General features: G+C 37.9%; 2 protein-coding genes across 2 annotated transcripts; both read right to left on the reverse strand.

Moving 5' to 3' along the window:
- Positions 1-1,312: 1,312 nt before the first annotated feature.
- OR4F58B (olfactory receptor family 4 subfamily F member 58B) lies at positions 1,313-2,251 on the reverse strand. Its single transcript, NM_001389745.1, has one exon. The coding sequence runs from the start codon at positions 2,249-2,251 to the stop codon at positions 1,313-1,315; it is 939 nt and encodes a 312-aa protein (NP_001376674.1).
- A 12,150-nt stretch (positions 2,252-14,401) lies between these two features.
- On the reverse strand, positions 14,402-15,315 carry OR4F63B (olfactory receptor family 4 subfamily F member 63B). Its single transcript, XM_002690718.4, has one exon. It carries the CDS (start codon positions 15,272-15,274, stop codon positions 14,402-14,404), a length of 873 nt encoding a protein of 290 aa, XP_002690764.3. The 5' UTR covers positions 15,275-15,315.
- Positions 15,316-17,055: the final 1,740 nt, after the last annotated feature.

Here is a 17,055-nt window from a genome sequence, read left to right on the forward strand (position 1 = left end):
ATGCTGTAATATTCATATATGAAATTCTTGAAGCTCATTTAAAATAACTGTGAAATCTTGGTAACAATAAGAAAAGTTATGGTGAATACCCTTTAAAGTATTGATTAAAGGAAAAAATCAACATAGAATAATACTATTTTATAGTATGTTTCTAATAAGTGACATAAATAAAAGCCATGTGTGAGTGATAACATTATCATCTAGTTATAAAATACCCAGGACCCTGTTGAAGAAATTTCTTTTTGAGCTGCAGAAAAAGAACTTTGAAACAGCAAATAATCATGTGAAGTTGATACCAATGAAAAGAGTAATGATCTTACAGTGTCAGTTCTGCTATCACTGGGGTCAGCGATAGAAAGCCAGTGAATACTCTGTTAGTTAGAATACAAACTAAAAAGTTGGCCTGGATTTTTTTTCCAATTTTTTAATCTAAAGTGAGAAGAAAGGAATTAACTGTGTCAGGTGATGGCTGTATTAATTATCTTGATATTGGCAATCACTCCACAATGTATATGTATATCAAATCATCACATTGTACACTTTAAACATATACAATTATATTTGTCAATTTTCCCCCAGTAAATTGGGGCAGGGATGGAGAGCTGAGATCTGATTGTTATCCTAGATTTCTCACTTCACATATCTCTGCCTGAGCATTACCATTGACAAATAAAGGGGTTAGAACACATGATCTTTCAAAGTTCAGTTATAATATTCAAAAAGCCTATTATAAAGTCAACAGTTATCTAGGTTATCTATTGGAAAAAACAGTTATCTATAGGAAAAACAGTTATCTATCGGAAAAAAACCAATCACACATTATGGCAGTTTGGTAGGTAGTTTGAGAAATGAACATTAACCAATTCCAAACAGGGAAAGAATAACAGCAAAAAGGAATAATATTCTAATTTCCAACACTGAATTATTGAACACCTTCTCTGTTTGGCACCTTTTGAGAGGTAAGACAATTGGATATGGTGGATTAAGATGATAATCAGCTTTCATTTGAAGTATTTAACATAGTAATTATACAAAGAATGAGCTAAGAATTTCTTAATTATTAAAAAGACAAGATGAAATACTCACCACCCAGAGTTATCATGAATAGTAAATAAAATAATTCATATAAAACATCCAGCAAAAGCTGGAAACATAGAAAACTACAATGTAAGCTCTCTTTATCCTTATTAAGTGTATGGCAACATGAATATCCCTAAATGTAACCTAGTACATAAAATTAATAGAGGCCTGAAATGACATTTTTTCTGTTGCCATTAAGGGTAGAGTTAAATGTCTTTTATCTTTAGAGTATTTAGGACATCTTGCTGTAACTCACAAGCTGATGGCAGAGTTTCTTCATTGCTGCTTTCATCTCCTTGTTCCTGAATGTGTAGATGACTGGATTCAGAAAAGGAGTGAGAACTGCATCAAAGATAGCAAGGAACTTGTCCAAGTGTGATGAAGGGAAGGGCCAGGTGTAGAAGAAGATTAATGGCCCAAAGAATAAGACCACTACAGTGACGTGAGCTGACAAGGTGGAGAGGGCCTTGGATACACTACCTGAGGAGTGTTTCCAAACAGTGACCAGAATGAAGATGTAGGAAATAATTAATATGAAGAAGGAACCCACGGAGATGAGTCCACTGTTGGCAGTGACCATGAACTCTAGTCTATAGGTCTCTGCGCAAGCAAGTTTAATGAGTTGGGGGAGATCACAATAAAAGCTGTCCAGTACATTAGGACCACAGAAGGGCAAGTCTACAACAAAAGCCAATTGGGCCACTGAGTGAATGAGGCCAAGGACCCAGGCAGCAGCCAAAATCAAAACGCACATTCGTGGGTTCATGATGGTCAGATAGTGGAGAGGCTTGCATATGGCCACATATCTGTCAAAGGCCATGGCAATGAGCAGCACCATTTCTGTGCCCCCAATGGCATGAATAAAGAAGATCTGAGTGAGACAACCCCCAAAAGAGATGGCTTTGTGTTTTCTGAAAAGGTCATAAATCATTTTGGGAGCAGCAATAGAGCAAACCCCGACATCAAGAAAGGAGAGGTTGGCTAGCAGGAAATACATGGGGGAGTGCAAGCTAGCGTCAGCACTCACAGAGAACACAATGAGGAGGTTTCCCATCAGGCTTGCCATGTAGAACACAGAGAAAAAAAGGAAAAGAAGAAGCTGGATCTCCCAGGAACTGGAGAGCCCCAGGAACACAAACTCAGATACCATGGAGTGGTTGGCTGCACCCATTTCCTCTGCAAACAGAGGTGACTCAATTTTACCTAAAAAAGAGAATAAAAATGAAATCAACCTTGTAAAGAGTTACTGACCACATAAAAATACTGCCATAATTCACACAGCCAAAACACATATAATATAACCTTACAACTGAACTGAAATGAACTGAATATTGTAAAGCAATTATCCTTCAATTAAAAATAGTTTTTTTAAAAAATGCAGTTTCAGAAGACATGCAGTAACTATTTGCCAAAAAGCACTGCTTCTGACTCCCCAGTCTCTCTAGAATTCTCTAAGTTTTTATAAAAGAAATAAATATTCTGCTGAATCAAAAGGGTTGTGCAAAGCAGATAGGAGTGCCCTGGAATACCATGAGGGAGGAAAGTGGAAATAGAAATGAACTTATTGATTTTTCTCACTGTTTGTTACTCCCATGCATGGATTTCCCCAAACTTCAGACAATTCTGATGACCTTTATTTTCTTTACCCTCTGACTACCTCTGAAAGTGCTGCACTCAATATGCCAGCAAATTTGGAAAACTCAGCAGTGGCTACAGGACTGAAGGTCAGTTTCCATTCCAATCTCAAAGAAAGGCAATGCCAAAGAATGCTCAAACTACCACACAATTGCACTCATCTCACACACTAGTAAAGTAATGCTCAAAATTCTCCAAGGCAGACTTCAGCAATATGTGAACCGTGAACTTCCAGATGTTCAAGCTGGTTTTAGAAAAGGCAGAGGAACCAGAGATAAAATTGTCAACATTCCCTGGATCATGGAAAAAGGAAGAGAGTTCCAGAAAAACATCTATTTCTGCTTTATTGACTATGCCAAAGCCTTTGACTGTGTGGATCACAATAAACTGTGGAAAATTCTGAAAGAGATGGGAATACCAGACCACCTTACCTGCCTCTTGAGAAATCAGTATGCAGGTCAGAAAGCAACAGTTAGAACTGGACATGGAACAACAGACTGGTTCCAAATATGAAAAGGAGTATGTCGAGGCTGTATATTGTCACCTTGCTTATTTAACTTATATGCAGAGTACATCATGAGAAACGCTGGACTGAAAGAAGCATAAGCTGGAATCAAGATTGCCAGGAGAAATATCAATAACCTCAGATATGCAGATGACACCACCCTTATGGCAGAAAGTGAAGAGGAACTCAAAAGCCTCTTGATGAAAGTGAAAGTGGAGAGTGGAAAAGTTGGCTTAAAGCTCAACATTGAGAAAACAAAGATCATGGCATCTGATCCCATCACTTCATGGGAAATAGATGGGGAAACAGTGGAAACAGTGTCAGACTTTATTTTTCTGGGCTCCAAAGTCACTGCAGATGGTGAGTGCAGCCATGAAATTGAAAGATGCTTACTCCTTGGAAGGAAAGTTATGACCAACCTAGATAGCATATTGAAAAGCAGAGACATCACTTTGCCAACAAAGGTCCATCTAGTCAAGGCTATGGTTTTTCCTGTGGTCATGTATGGATGTGAGAGTTGGACTGTGAAGAAGGCTGAACGCCGAAGAATTGATGCTTTTGAACTGTGGTGTTGGAGAAGACTCTTGAGAGTCCCTTGGACTGCAAGGAGATCCAACCAGTCCCTTCTGAAGGAGATCGGCCCTGGGATTTCTTTGGAAGGAATGATGCTAAAGCTGAAACTCCAGTACTTTGGCCACCTGATGCGAAGAGTTGACTCATTGGAAAAGACTCTGATGCTGGGAGGGATTGGGGACAGGAGGAGAAGGGGACGACAGAGGATGAGATGGCTGGATGTCATCACCGACTCGATGGACGTGAATTTGAGAGAACTCTGGGAGTTGGTGATGGACAGGAAGGCCTGGCGTGCTGCAATTCATGGGGTCGCAAAGAGTCAGACACGACTGAGCAACTGAACTGAACTGACTGACCTCCGATATGAAATGCTATCAGTTTCATTGATACTCTCTTATGTTTAAAGCTAAACACATTGTGGTTTTATCAAATCATAATCATCTTTTCCCCATAAAGAGAGAAGATAATGTAGAAACCTTAAAAATGTATCCAACTTCTGTAGCTCAGCTCAAGGAAAGCTTGAGCTGTGAGAGCATATGACAGAGTTAGGACAAGCCAGAAAAGAAATCTGTGCTGCAGACTCTAAACATGGATGAGCCAGTGCAATGTAGCAAACAAAATTCTGTTATATTAGGAAATCATTGTCCATGCCATGTTCACTTTTCATGGTTCATGGAATGTTGGAAAGACTGAAAAGAACACTGCACTTGTAATTGGGAAAGTTGTGATCCAGCACAAGCCCTAAGTTCATGGGAAGTTAGAATAAGTTCTTTCTCTCATCCCTTCCACACTCAACTCACTTCTTGAACTCAGTTTCATCATCTGGAAAATAAAGGGGACTGAGTAGGTGATCCTAAGTAGTCCTTTCAAGTCTTACATTTCTATGACTTTATAACACAATGCCAGCCCAGTAGGTAATGAACCTCACTGTAATGATGGTATTCCCTGCATTGGAGTGCTACCATATTCATTACCTTTTCCCTCATCTGCAGTTGATTATAAGTCCTGTATCCCATAAAAACCCTATCCCTGTATTAGTCTCCCTCTTCTCTAATTGTTTTTGTTCCACTTACATTGATTAGCACATTATTGTAAATTTTCTATATCATTCATTTTTCCCTTTATCATAACAGTCTGTAATCAATCAGCAAACATTTTCTAGATATCTACTAAGCCCAATGCATTGTTCCAGGACTCTATGGACTTCCTGAAGTATTAAAATATTCACTGCCATTAAGCCATTTACATTTTAGCACATACTAAAATATAAACAATTAAAAAATTCTTGCATAGAGAATGTCAAATAAGTAGTATGAGCATAGAATTTGTGAAGCAGAAAAGATACACATGAGCCAGAGTGATCAGGGCTGTCTTCAGAAAGAAATCAAGACCTATGATGCAGTTTAAGATATGGATATAGGTTATTTGGATATACAGCTTCATATCTGACTCTGAAAGAGTTGTTGAAACATAATGAGGGAAGAGCTCCCAGTCTGAAGCAGTGTTTGATAAGCTATCAATGAAAACAATGAGAACAAGCCAAAGTAAAACAAAAACAGTGACACCATGGGCAAGACACTACGATAACACCTTTACCGACACTATCTTGTTTGATACTTACAAAAACCATAAAAATTATCAGCTCCTTTTGACAGTGGAGGAAATCGAGACCATGAGAGGGAAAGCCATAGATTAGAACAGTAAGTGGTAGAACTGATATTGATTCCCCGATCTGCCTCTTAACCAGTATATAGAGAAGACTTTTCTCATGACTTTCTGATTATTTAACATAACACAGCCATGATTCTTCCTGGCTATTGAAGTAAGGGCAAATCTGTGTAATACCTGCATCTCAGAGCTCCTGGTTGGGTTCCCAGACTGCCGTTGCTTTAACCCCCATGAAGGCCTTTAGATTCCCATAGAAGAGGCTCTGGTCCTAGTGCTGTCTCATTAACAGAGGAAGCGAAAGTGCTCGGTCTCCACATCAAGGAATAAAATAAAGCCCAGCACTACACTAATTCGAATTCTGTTCCCACTTACAAAACTGTCTCCTGCCTTTTGTAATTCTCTTTCTTGGATCTCAATCTTAGAGAACAATGGATAAATGGGGGGGGGGGGGGAATTAATAATAAAATCAGTTTCTGACTGTATGTGCTCTTTCTCATTTGTGTTAATTCTTACTCATTAAGCTCAGCTGAAGCTGCTTCTATTGTACAAGGTAACAATTAACTGATTTCTTTACAAAATGACTCTGTCACCAGAAAATCTATTGAGTCTTGGTCTTTAGGGACTTCAACATGGTACACCAATATCCTCAAGCTATTTCTGAATTTGTCACCAACCTACTCATATAAAGACCTGACATGTGACTGTTACCAAAGAGTTAACCATATTCAACTTTTATTGGTTAAAAGTAGCATTGCTTCATATACAAATAGCTGTAAAAATGCTATTCTTGGGAAAGATCTGGCTAATTGGCACACCGGAGAGTACTGACCAAATGATACTGCAGAGACTTAGGATTGCCAATATGATTTCATTTATCCAAGGGAATTGTCACCCAGAATGCTGTCACACCAACAGAGGAAGTCATGGATTAGCCACAAGCAGGAAGAAAAAGAGATCAGAAAACATTTTAAACACCACTTTGTTTACTTAGTTTGAAATATTTATTTCCTGAGTAAGGTTAAAGAATCTCCAAGAAACACATAAATATACTTTTGTTATATTCATATCAAATCAACTTCACCCAAGAAACTTACCAGAAAATAGGGAACTTCATAGAAATCCCTAGTGTGTGTGTTTGTGTGAATTATCTATAAGGCTATTATTCTGTTTTACATTCAAAAACTGGCATATTTATAATCTACATGGAACACTGTTTAACTATTAATTCAATTATATGGCCTATAATTTCACATCAAAAAGAATACTTTTAACTCAGAAATAACTACTATGTTGGACTTCATTGTAGATTGTGAATCAGAAAACTTAAATTCTATTCATGTTTGGTCAGTAACGCACTCTGTAACTTCAGATGTTTCACTTCATATCTCTATAGTAATATTTCCCCATCTGTAAAATGAGGTTATAGAAAATAATTTCTACAGTATCTTCCAGTTCCTAAGCTTCCTATGTTATGAACAATTATATATTCTCATTGATTCATGGGGAGAGGAAAGGAATAAAATGTAAGACCAATTATTGAATATATGGCTTAGCAAACAGAAATATAAAACTCAGCAGATAAATGAAATTCAATCTTGACAATTTTTTTTACTAATTATCACAGTAGTAAATATAAATTGTAAGTAATAGTATATCTGTTTAGTGTGAAGAGTAGAGCGGAAAGAAAACCTTTCTGCAATATGTACAGCCCTATAGTGGCCTGACCAACTCTGATGGCTCACAAAGTAAAGGGGGAAAAAGTTTACAAAGAAAGAAATTAGCTGATAAAAAAAAAAAATCTGCTAAGCTATAACACAACTTCATTCATTCATTGACATGAAGTTGCTACAAAGAGTTGGTGCAGGAAAAGATATACCACATTTTTTAAAGAGCCAGCAGCTATAAGAATAGATTTTTAAAGTACTCATCACAAAAGAAAGAGGGAGAGGAAACAGAGAAAGAAAAATAAAGGAAGTGGATAAGAAAGGAAGAAGGGAGGGAGAAACAAAGGAAGAGAGGAGGGAGGGAGGAGAAGGGAGGGAAGCAGAGGGGAGAAGAGGAAAGGAGAGAGGAGGGGAGGAGACAGAAACACTATATGCCCGTGGAGGCTAGGAACATGAGGGAAAGAGCTTGGAGAGAGGGTCAGTCTGTAGGGGCCAGGGCAATATTCCTTTGTGTATCGAACATCATTCTGTCTTCTCTTTACCTATCTCCACCCCAGGCTCAGAGACAGAACTTTCAACCACAAACAATGATGGACCCAAAATGAAGAGTAAACCCCAAGCTAGGGAAACAAGAAAAATGACTCATTTGGAACTCTTATACTAAATTTTTATCCTGAAGAAATGCCTAAGAAAGAGAAAAGAGAAAGGAGGGATTAGGAGAGAGAGAGAGGGTAAAAGGATACATAAAACAAGATACTGGAGCAAAATATAATTTTGTAATAGGAAAGAGTGTAAGATTACCACAAGCAACTATGCTTTCTAAACTGTAAAATGCTAAATAAATGTGAAGAAATTTGAAAAAGAAAAAAGTTTTGATTTAAATTCAGAACCTTATAGATAAAAACAGCAAACACAAAATCTACACAATTAGAAAGAACAAAATAAACATGGAAACAAATGGCAGGAAAAAGAGTACAGAAAAAATATTTCCACAGAGCAGATGAAAATTGGGACCAAATATTTCACCATGAATTTTTTAAATTTACAGGATTTATCTTTACACACACACACACAAAGGACATAGAGATTTAAAAGCTCAAAATGATATGACATGGTTGTTGCATCTATGTTCATCAGTGATCAGATCAGATCGGATCAGTCGCTCAGTCGTGTCTGACTCTGCGACCCCATGAATCGCAGCACGCCAGGCCTCCCTGTCCATCACCAACTCCCGGAGTTCACTCAGACTCATGTCCATCGAGTCAGTGATGCCATCCAGCCATCTCATCCTCTGTCATCCCCTTCTCCTCCTGCCCCCAATCCCTCCCAGCATCAGAGCCTTTTCCAATGAGTCAAATCTTCACATCAGGTGGCCAAAGTACTGGAGTTTCAGCTTTAGCATCATTCCTTCCAAAGAAATCCCAGGGCTGATCTCCTTCAGAATGGACTGACTGGATCTCCCTGCAGTCCAAGGGACTCTCAAGAGTCTTCTCCAACACCACAGTTCAAAAGCATCAATTCTTTGGCACTCAGCCTTCTTCACAGTCCAACTCTCACATCCATACATGACCACAGGAAAAACCATAGCCTTGACTAGACGAAACTTTGTTGGCAAGGTAATGTCTCTGCTTTTGAATATGCTATCTAGGTTGGTCATAACTTTCCTTCCAAGGAGTAAGCGTCTTTTAATTTCATGGCTGCAGTCACTATCTGCAGTGATTTTGGAGCCCCAAAAAATAAAGTCAGCCACTGTTTCCCCATCTATTTCCCATGAAGTGATGGGACCGGATGGCATGATCGTTTTCTGAATGTTGAGCTTTAAGCCAACTTTTTCACTCTCCACTTTCACTTTCATCAAGAGGCTTTTGAGTTCCTCTTCACTTTCTGCCATAAGGGTGGTGTCATCTGCATATCTGAGGTTATTGATATTTCTTCCCGGCAATCTTGATTCCAGCTTGTGTTTCTTCCAGTCCAGCGTTTCTCATGATGTACTCTGCATAGAAGTTAAATAAACAGGGTAACAATATACAGCCTTGACGAACTCCTTTTCCTATTTGGAACCAATCTGTTGTTCCATGTCCAGTTCTAACTGTTGCTTCCTGACCTGCATACAAATTTCTCAAGAGGCAGATCAGGTGGTCTCTGGCCAGTAATTTTCTTTCTTTGTGTTATCTTTGTCTGGCTTTGGTATCAGGATAATGGTGGTCTCATAAAATGAGCTTAGGAGTGCCCCTTCCTCAACAATGTTTTGGAAGACTTTCATAAGCATACATGTTAACTCTTCTCTAAATTTTTGATAGAATTTGCCTGTGAAGCAGTCTGGTCCTGGACTTTTGATTGTTGGAAGATTTTTAATCACAGTTTCAATTTCCATACTTGTGATTGGTCTGTTCATCTTTTCTATTTCTTCCTGGTTGATCCACAAATCAATCAGAGTGATACACCACAACAACACATTGAAAATATAAATGCTTGATTATCTCAAGAGAAGCAGAAAAAGCTTTTGACAATATTTAACACTGATTTATGATTTAAAAACACTCTCCAGAAAGTAGGCATAGAGGGGACCACTTCAACATAATAAGGCCACATATAACAAACCCACAGCAAACATCATTGTCAATGGTGAAAAACTGAAAGTATTTCTTCTAAGACAAGAAACAAGAAAAAGATGTCACTCTTTGCCATTATTATTCAACTTAGTTTTGAAAGTCCTAGCCCAGCAATCACAGAAAAAAAAAAAAGGAAATAAAAGGAATCCAAACTGGAAAAGTAAAACTATCACGGTTTGCAAATGACATGATACTATACATAGAAAATCCTGAAGATACTACCAGAAAACTGCTAAAACTCATAAATGAATTTGGTAAAGTTATAGGACACAAAATTAATACACAAAAATCCTTTCCATTCCTATGCACTGAAAAAAAAGATCAGAAAAAGAAATCAAGGAAATAATCCCATTTACTGTTGCATCAAAAAGAATAAAATACTTGGGAATAAGCCCACCTAAGGAGGCAAAAACCTATACTCAGAAACTGTAAGATGATGATAAAAGAAATCAAAGATGGCACAAACAGAGGGAGAAATATACCATGTTCTTGGATTGGAAGAATCAATATTGTGAAAATGACTATACTATCCAAAGCAATGTACAGATTCAATACAATCTCTATCAAATTACTAATGGCATTGTTCACAGAATTAGAACAAAAAAATTGTGCGATTTGTATGGAAACACAAAAAACCATTTAGGGCTGAAGCAATTTTGAGAAAGAAAAATAGAGCTGAAAGAATCAGGCTCCCTGACTTCAGATTATACTATAAAGTTATAGTAATCAAAACAGTATAGTACTGGCATAGAAACAGAAATATAGATCAATGGGATATAATAGAAAACCTAGAGATAAACCCATGCACCTATGGTCATCTAATCTATGACAACAAAGGTGAGAATACAGAATGGAGAAAAAACAGTCTCTTCAATAAGTGGTGCTGGGAAAACTGTACAGCTACATGTAAATAAATGAAATTAAAACACTCCCTAACACCCTACACAAAAATAAACTCAAAATGGATTAAAGACCTAAGTATAAGGACAAATAGTATAAAACTCTTAGAGGAAAACATAGGCAGAACACTCTTTGACATAAACCACAGCAAGATGTTTTTTGATCCATCTCCTTGGGTAATGAAAATAAAAGCAAAAATAAGCAAACAGGACCTAATTAAACTAAAAAGCTTTTATACAGCAAAGGAAACAAAGACAACCAAATGAAAGAAGACAACCTTCAGAATGGGAGAAAATATTTGCAAAAGAAGCAGCAAGGGATTAACCTCTGAAATATACAAACAACTCATGCAGCTCAGTATCAAAAAGCAAACAACCCAATCAAATAATGGGCAGAAGATCTAAATAGACTTTTCTCCAAAGAAGACATGCAGGTGTCTAAAAAGCATATGAAAAGATACTCTATGTCAATGATTATTAGAAAATTGCAAATCAAAACTATGATGAGGTATCATCTCACACCAGTTAGAGTGGCTCACATCAAAATACCTACAAACAATAAATGCTAGAGAGGGTGTGGAGAAAAGGGAAAACTTCTACACTGTTGGTGGGAATGTAAATTGCTATAGCCACAAGAAGAGTCTGTAGGATCCTTAAAAAACTAAAAATGGAACTACTGGATGATCCAGCAATTCCACTCCTGAATATATATCCAGAAAAAATGAAAACTCTTAATTCAAAAAGATACGTGCATCCCATGAAGTGAAGTGAAGTGAATTGAAGTGAAGTGAAAGTCGCTCAGTCATGTCCGGCTCTGTGACCCCAAATTCTCCAGACCAGAATACCAGAGTGGGTAGCCTTTCCCTTCTCCAGCGGATCTTCGCAACCCAGGGATCAAACCCAGGTCTCCCACACTGCAGGCAGATTCTTTACCAGCTGAGCCACAAGGGAAGCAAAATTGTTAACTAAAGTATAGATTTTACTTAAATTTAACAAAATTTTATACTAGTGTTCAACATTTGTTTTCACACTTTATTCAAGACTCCACATTGTACTTAATTGCACTGTGCAGCTTCAGGTGCTTGCAACAAATTCTGATAAATTCTCTTTTCATTTTTATTCTATTACAAATATTTTCTAATTTTCCTTGTTATGGCTTTCTTAGATACACCCATCATTTAAAGAGGACATTTAATTTCCAAATACATGAGATTTGTTAAAGCACCTTTGATAATAATTTCTCATTTCAATATTAATTTCTCATTTAAATGCTTTCCTCTCTGAAAACACTCTCTGTGTTTTTTCAGTCTTCTAACTTTACTGAGGCTAAGTCACACTGCACTTGAAAATATATGAGTTATTTTCAAATATCTTTTGATATTTCTCACATAATTCCACAGTGATAAGAGAACAGACTCTGTATGATTTCAATACCTTTAGACTATGAAATTTTTGCACTTTGTTTTATGTCCCTGTATATGTTTCAGAGTCCCCTAGTTATAGCCTACGGGAATTTGAATAGAACTTGTATCCTACTGTTGTGTGAAAATTGTATAAATCTTAATCACTCGGATTGGTTCATGATGCTATTCAGGTCTACTATATCCTTCTACTTCTCTCTATATTCATTCTATTAATTTTTGAGAGTTTGTTATTGGAACTGCAACTAAAATCTTAATCAATCTACTTAAAAAATAATTATATATGGAACTGTTTTTAAAAAAAAAGATACACATATCCCAATGTTCATAGCAGCCTTATTTACAAAAGGCAATCATGAAAGCAGCCCACAGTGCCCAAGAACAGATGATTGACTAAGGAAAAGGTGATGTATTTATATGCTGTGGAATATTACTCAGCCATAAAAAAGAATGAAATCTTGCCATTTGAAGCAACATGGATAGACTTAGAGAATACCTGCTTTTGAAATGTCAGAGAAAGATAAATACAACATGATATCACTTACATGTGATATAAAAATAATACAAATGAATCTGTAAACAGAAATAGACTCATAGATGTAGAAAACAAATTTATGGTTACCAAGGGGGAGGGGAAGACCAAATTAAGATTATGGTATTAAGAGATACAAAAACTACTATACACAAAATAGATAAGCAATAAGGATTTACTGTATAGCACAGGGAATTATACCCAATGTCTTATAATAATTTATAATGGAATATAACCTGAAAAAAATAACTATGCTATACACCTTAAACTAATACAACATCATAAATCAACTACACTCCAATTAAATAAATAAATAATAAAAACTATAAAGAAAGCTGAGCCCTGAAGAATTGATGCTTTTGAACTGTGGTGTTGGAGAAGACTCTTGAGAGTCCCTTGGACTGCAAGGAGATCCAACCAGTCCATCCTAAAGGAAATCAGTCCTGAATATTCACTAGGAGGACTGATGCTGAAGCTGAAACTCCAATAGTTTGGCCACCTGATGTGAAGAACTGACTCATTTGAAAAGAACCTGATGCTGGGAAAGATTGAAGGTGGGAGGAGAAGGGGACAACAGAGGATGAGATGGTTGGATGGCATCACTTGATGGACATGAGTTTGAGTAAATTCCAGGAGTTGGTGATGGACAGGGAAGCCTGGTGTGCTGCGATCCATGGGGTCGCAAAGAGTTGAACATGACTGAGTGACTGAACTGAACTGAACTGACACTTTGTTTTATTTAGTTATTACCTTGGTTGTCATAATATATAAATCCTTTGCATTTTCATTCAGTATTATCTCTTTTATCTACAAAATATTCAACCCATTTAAAATCATTTAGTTTCACATCATTATCTTTGCCATATAAAAATAGTGACTAAGTTTACAAAATAACAGGAAACAGGCATACACACTGAGGCATATAGGAATTTATAACACCTGGTCTCAAAACATTTGATTAATTAAAAATATTAATATAAAAAATTAATATCTTCTGAGTTGTCACTCTTTGAGTTAGCCAAATATCACCTTCCAATCCTGCTGCTACTGCTGCTGCTGCTAAGTTGCTTCAGTCATGTCTGACTCTGTGTAACCCCATAGACAGCAGCCCACCAAAATGCCCCATCCTTGGGATTCTCCAGGCAAGAACACTGGAGTGGGTTGCCATTTCCTTCTCCAATGCATGAAAGTGAAAAGTGAAAGTGAAGTCGCTCAGTTGTGTCCAACTCTTCATGACCCCATGGACTGCAGCCTACCAGGCTCCTCCATCCATGGGATTTTCCAGACGAGAGTACTGGAGTGGGGTGCCATCGCCTTCTCCACCCTTCCAATCCTAACTAAATTTAAAAACCTTGTAACTAATTAAATCTTGAGTATGGATGGCTAAATTCAGACATTAGAAGCCCCAAAATCTCAAAGCTACCTAGACAATAGTCTTTGTTTCATTTTTTTTCCTTCAGGTGTATAGACACTGAGAAACACAAAGGGCTTGAATATTGGTACATATGTGTATTAGAAGAGATACATCTTTGAGAATTTCTATCAAAGAGAAGAGTATCCAACATTTTGTTTTAACAGGAAACATGCCCTGTATGTGAGATTTCAGCCTTTACCAACACCTGTAAGTTTTTAATAACATTATATTCCAGTGCTAAATTCACTCCTGTCTAGTATTTTTAGTTTCCTTAGAGCAAGGGTCCCTGTGGAAAAAATGACCAGCTAGGAACAGAATTCTTGAGGAGAGATTTCACAGTGAATATTGAAAATCATTAAGTACACTGAAAATACATATGAAAAGGGTAGTTAAAGAGGTTAATTTCCAAGAAGAGTCAAGATCAATCTGAATTTCTTGGATTGTGCATGAGAACATTTCCTGAAACTTAAAACCTTACCAAACAGTCTCCTCATTGCCATCTTCATCTCCTTATTTCTAAGCGTATAGATAATAGGATTCATAAAAGGAGTAATTAGAACATCAAAGATGGCTAAAAATTTATCTATGGGTAAGGTAGGGAATGGCCACACATAGACAATAATGCAAGGGCCAAAGAAAAAAACTACCACAGTGATGTGAGCTGAGAGGGTAGAAAGGGCCTTGGATGAACCACCTGAAGAGTGTTTGCGAACCGTGACCAGGATGAAGATGTAAGACACAATCAGGATAAAGAAGGTGCCCATGGAGATGAAACCACTGTTGGCAGTGACCAGAAACTCCAATCTATACGTGTCTGTACATGCAAGCTTGATGAACCGAGGAAAATCACAGTAAAAGCTATCCATTTCATTGGGGCCACAAAAGGGTAAGTTGACAACAAAAGCCAGCTGGGCCACAGAGTGGATGAGTCCAATGGTCCAAGCAACAGCCAGAAGAGAAGTGCACATTCTTAGGCTCATAATGGTCGGGTAGTGGAGCGGCTTACAGATGGCAACGTACCGGTCATAGGCCATGACTGTGAGCAGCACCATCTCTGCACCCCCAACAGTGTGAATAAAGAACATCTGAGTGATGCAGCCTCTGAAGGAGATGACTTTGTGTCTTCTGAAAAGGTCAGAAATCATCTTTGGGGTTGCAATGCTGGAAACACCTGTGTCAATGAAGGAGAGATTTGCCAACAAAAAGTACATGGGGGAATGTAAATGGTGGTCTGAGAGAATTGTGAGCACAATGAGAAGGTTTCCCAACATACTTGCTATATAAAATAATGTGAACAATACAAAAGAAGAATCTGGATCTCCCAAGAACTGGTGAGTCCCTGCAGCAAAAATTCAGACACCACTGAGCGATTTCCGCCATCCATCAACTTCATGCACAAGGCTGACCCTGAGGTTAACTGAAGAGCATAAGAGGGAGACAGGCATAATTAGTAAGTTGGAAAGAAAGTCCTTGCAAAAATTTCAAAAACTAAAGATCATCTTGCCATTGTACAGAGTTACTTAGAGTTTACACAGTACAAGTAGAACAAAGAACCAGAATCAGAAGTGTTCCCTGCATGAATCTTTGGTATCATTTAATCATGTACCTCAAATTTAGTTTGGGCTTTAGTGTCTAATCAAGAAGGGGAAATGTAGACAAAAGCACCTAAGAATTTAAAAAGAAGTGAATCATGGGACTTCTCTGGTGGTCCAGCGGTTAAGACATTGTGCTTCTACTGCAGAGAGTATGGGTTCAATCCTTAGTCAGGAAATGAAGATCCTGCAAGCTGCATGGTGCAGCTAAAATAATAATAATAATTTTTAGATAAAGAAAGTTGACTCAGAAAATCTAGATTTGTACTTCCAAGTTTCTCTACTGAAATATGCCACAGAATGAAAACATGTACATAAAGGTACAGAAAATTGTTCTTTTTAATGCTGCCTGATTCAGTGTGGATAGACCACAATTTATTTACTAATTTCCCTATTAATAAGCATTTACCCAGTTTGCAATTGTGGGGGCCCAACAAACAATGCTGCAAATATCTTTGTTTGCATCCTTTATGTCTTTGCATCCTCTGTATCTTTATGTATCATCCTTTTGTACTGTTTTCCTTTCATGGTATGAATTCTCAGGATGTGATTACTGACACAAAGTACTTATATTTTTAATTTGTGTACGTTTGCCTGATTGCCTTCCCAAAAGGCTATCAGATCAGATCAGATCAGATCAGTCGCTCAGTCGTGTCTGACTCTTTGCGACCCCATGAATTGCAGCAGCCAGGCCTCCCTGTCCATCACCAACTCCCGGAGTTCACTCAGACTCACGTCCATCGAGTCAGTGATGCCATCCAGCCATCTCATCCTCTGTTGTCCCCTTCTCCTCCCGCCCCCAATCCCTCCCAGCATCAGAGACTTTTCCAATAAGTCAACCCTTCGCATGAGGTGGCCAAAGTACTGGAGTTTCAGCTTTAGCATCATTCCTTCCAAAGAAATCCCAGGGCTGATCTCCTTCAGAATGGACTGGTTGGATCTCCTTGCAGTCCAAGGGACTCTCAAGAGTCTTCTCCAACACCACAGTTCAAAAGCATCAATTCTTCGGCGTTCAGCCTTCTTCACAGTCCAACTCTCACATCCATACATGACCACAGGGAAAACCATAGCCTTGACCAGATGGTCTTTTGTTGGAAAAGTGATGTCTCTGCTTTTGAATATGCTATCTAGGTTGGTCATAACTTTCCTTCCAAGGAGTAAGCATCTTTCAATTTCATGGCTGCAGTCACCATCTGCAGTGATTTTGGTGCCCAGAAAAATAAAGTCTGACACTGTTTCCACTGTTTCCCCATCTATTTCCCATGAAGTGGTGGGACCGGATGCCATGATCTTAGTTTTCTGAATGTTGAGCTTTAAGCCAACTTTTCCACTCTCCACTTTCACTTTCATCAAGAGGCTTTTGAGTTCCTCTTCACTTTCTGCCATAAGGGTGGTGTCATCTGCATATCTGAGGTTATTGATATTTCTCCCGGCAATCTTGATTCCAGCTTGTGTTTCTT

Source organism: Bos taurus, chromosome 10 (assembly GCF_002263795.3).
Source record: "Bos taurus isolate L1 Dominette 01449 registration number 42190680 breed Hereford chromosome 10, ARS-UCD2.0, whole genome shotgun sequence".
NCBI classification, from domain to species: domain Eukaryota; kingdom Metazoa; phylum Chordata; class Mammalia; order Artiodactyla; family Bovidae; genus Bos; species Bos taurus.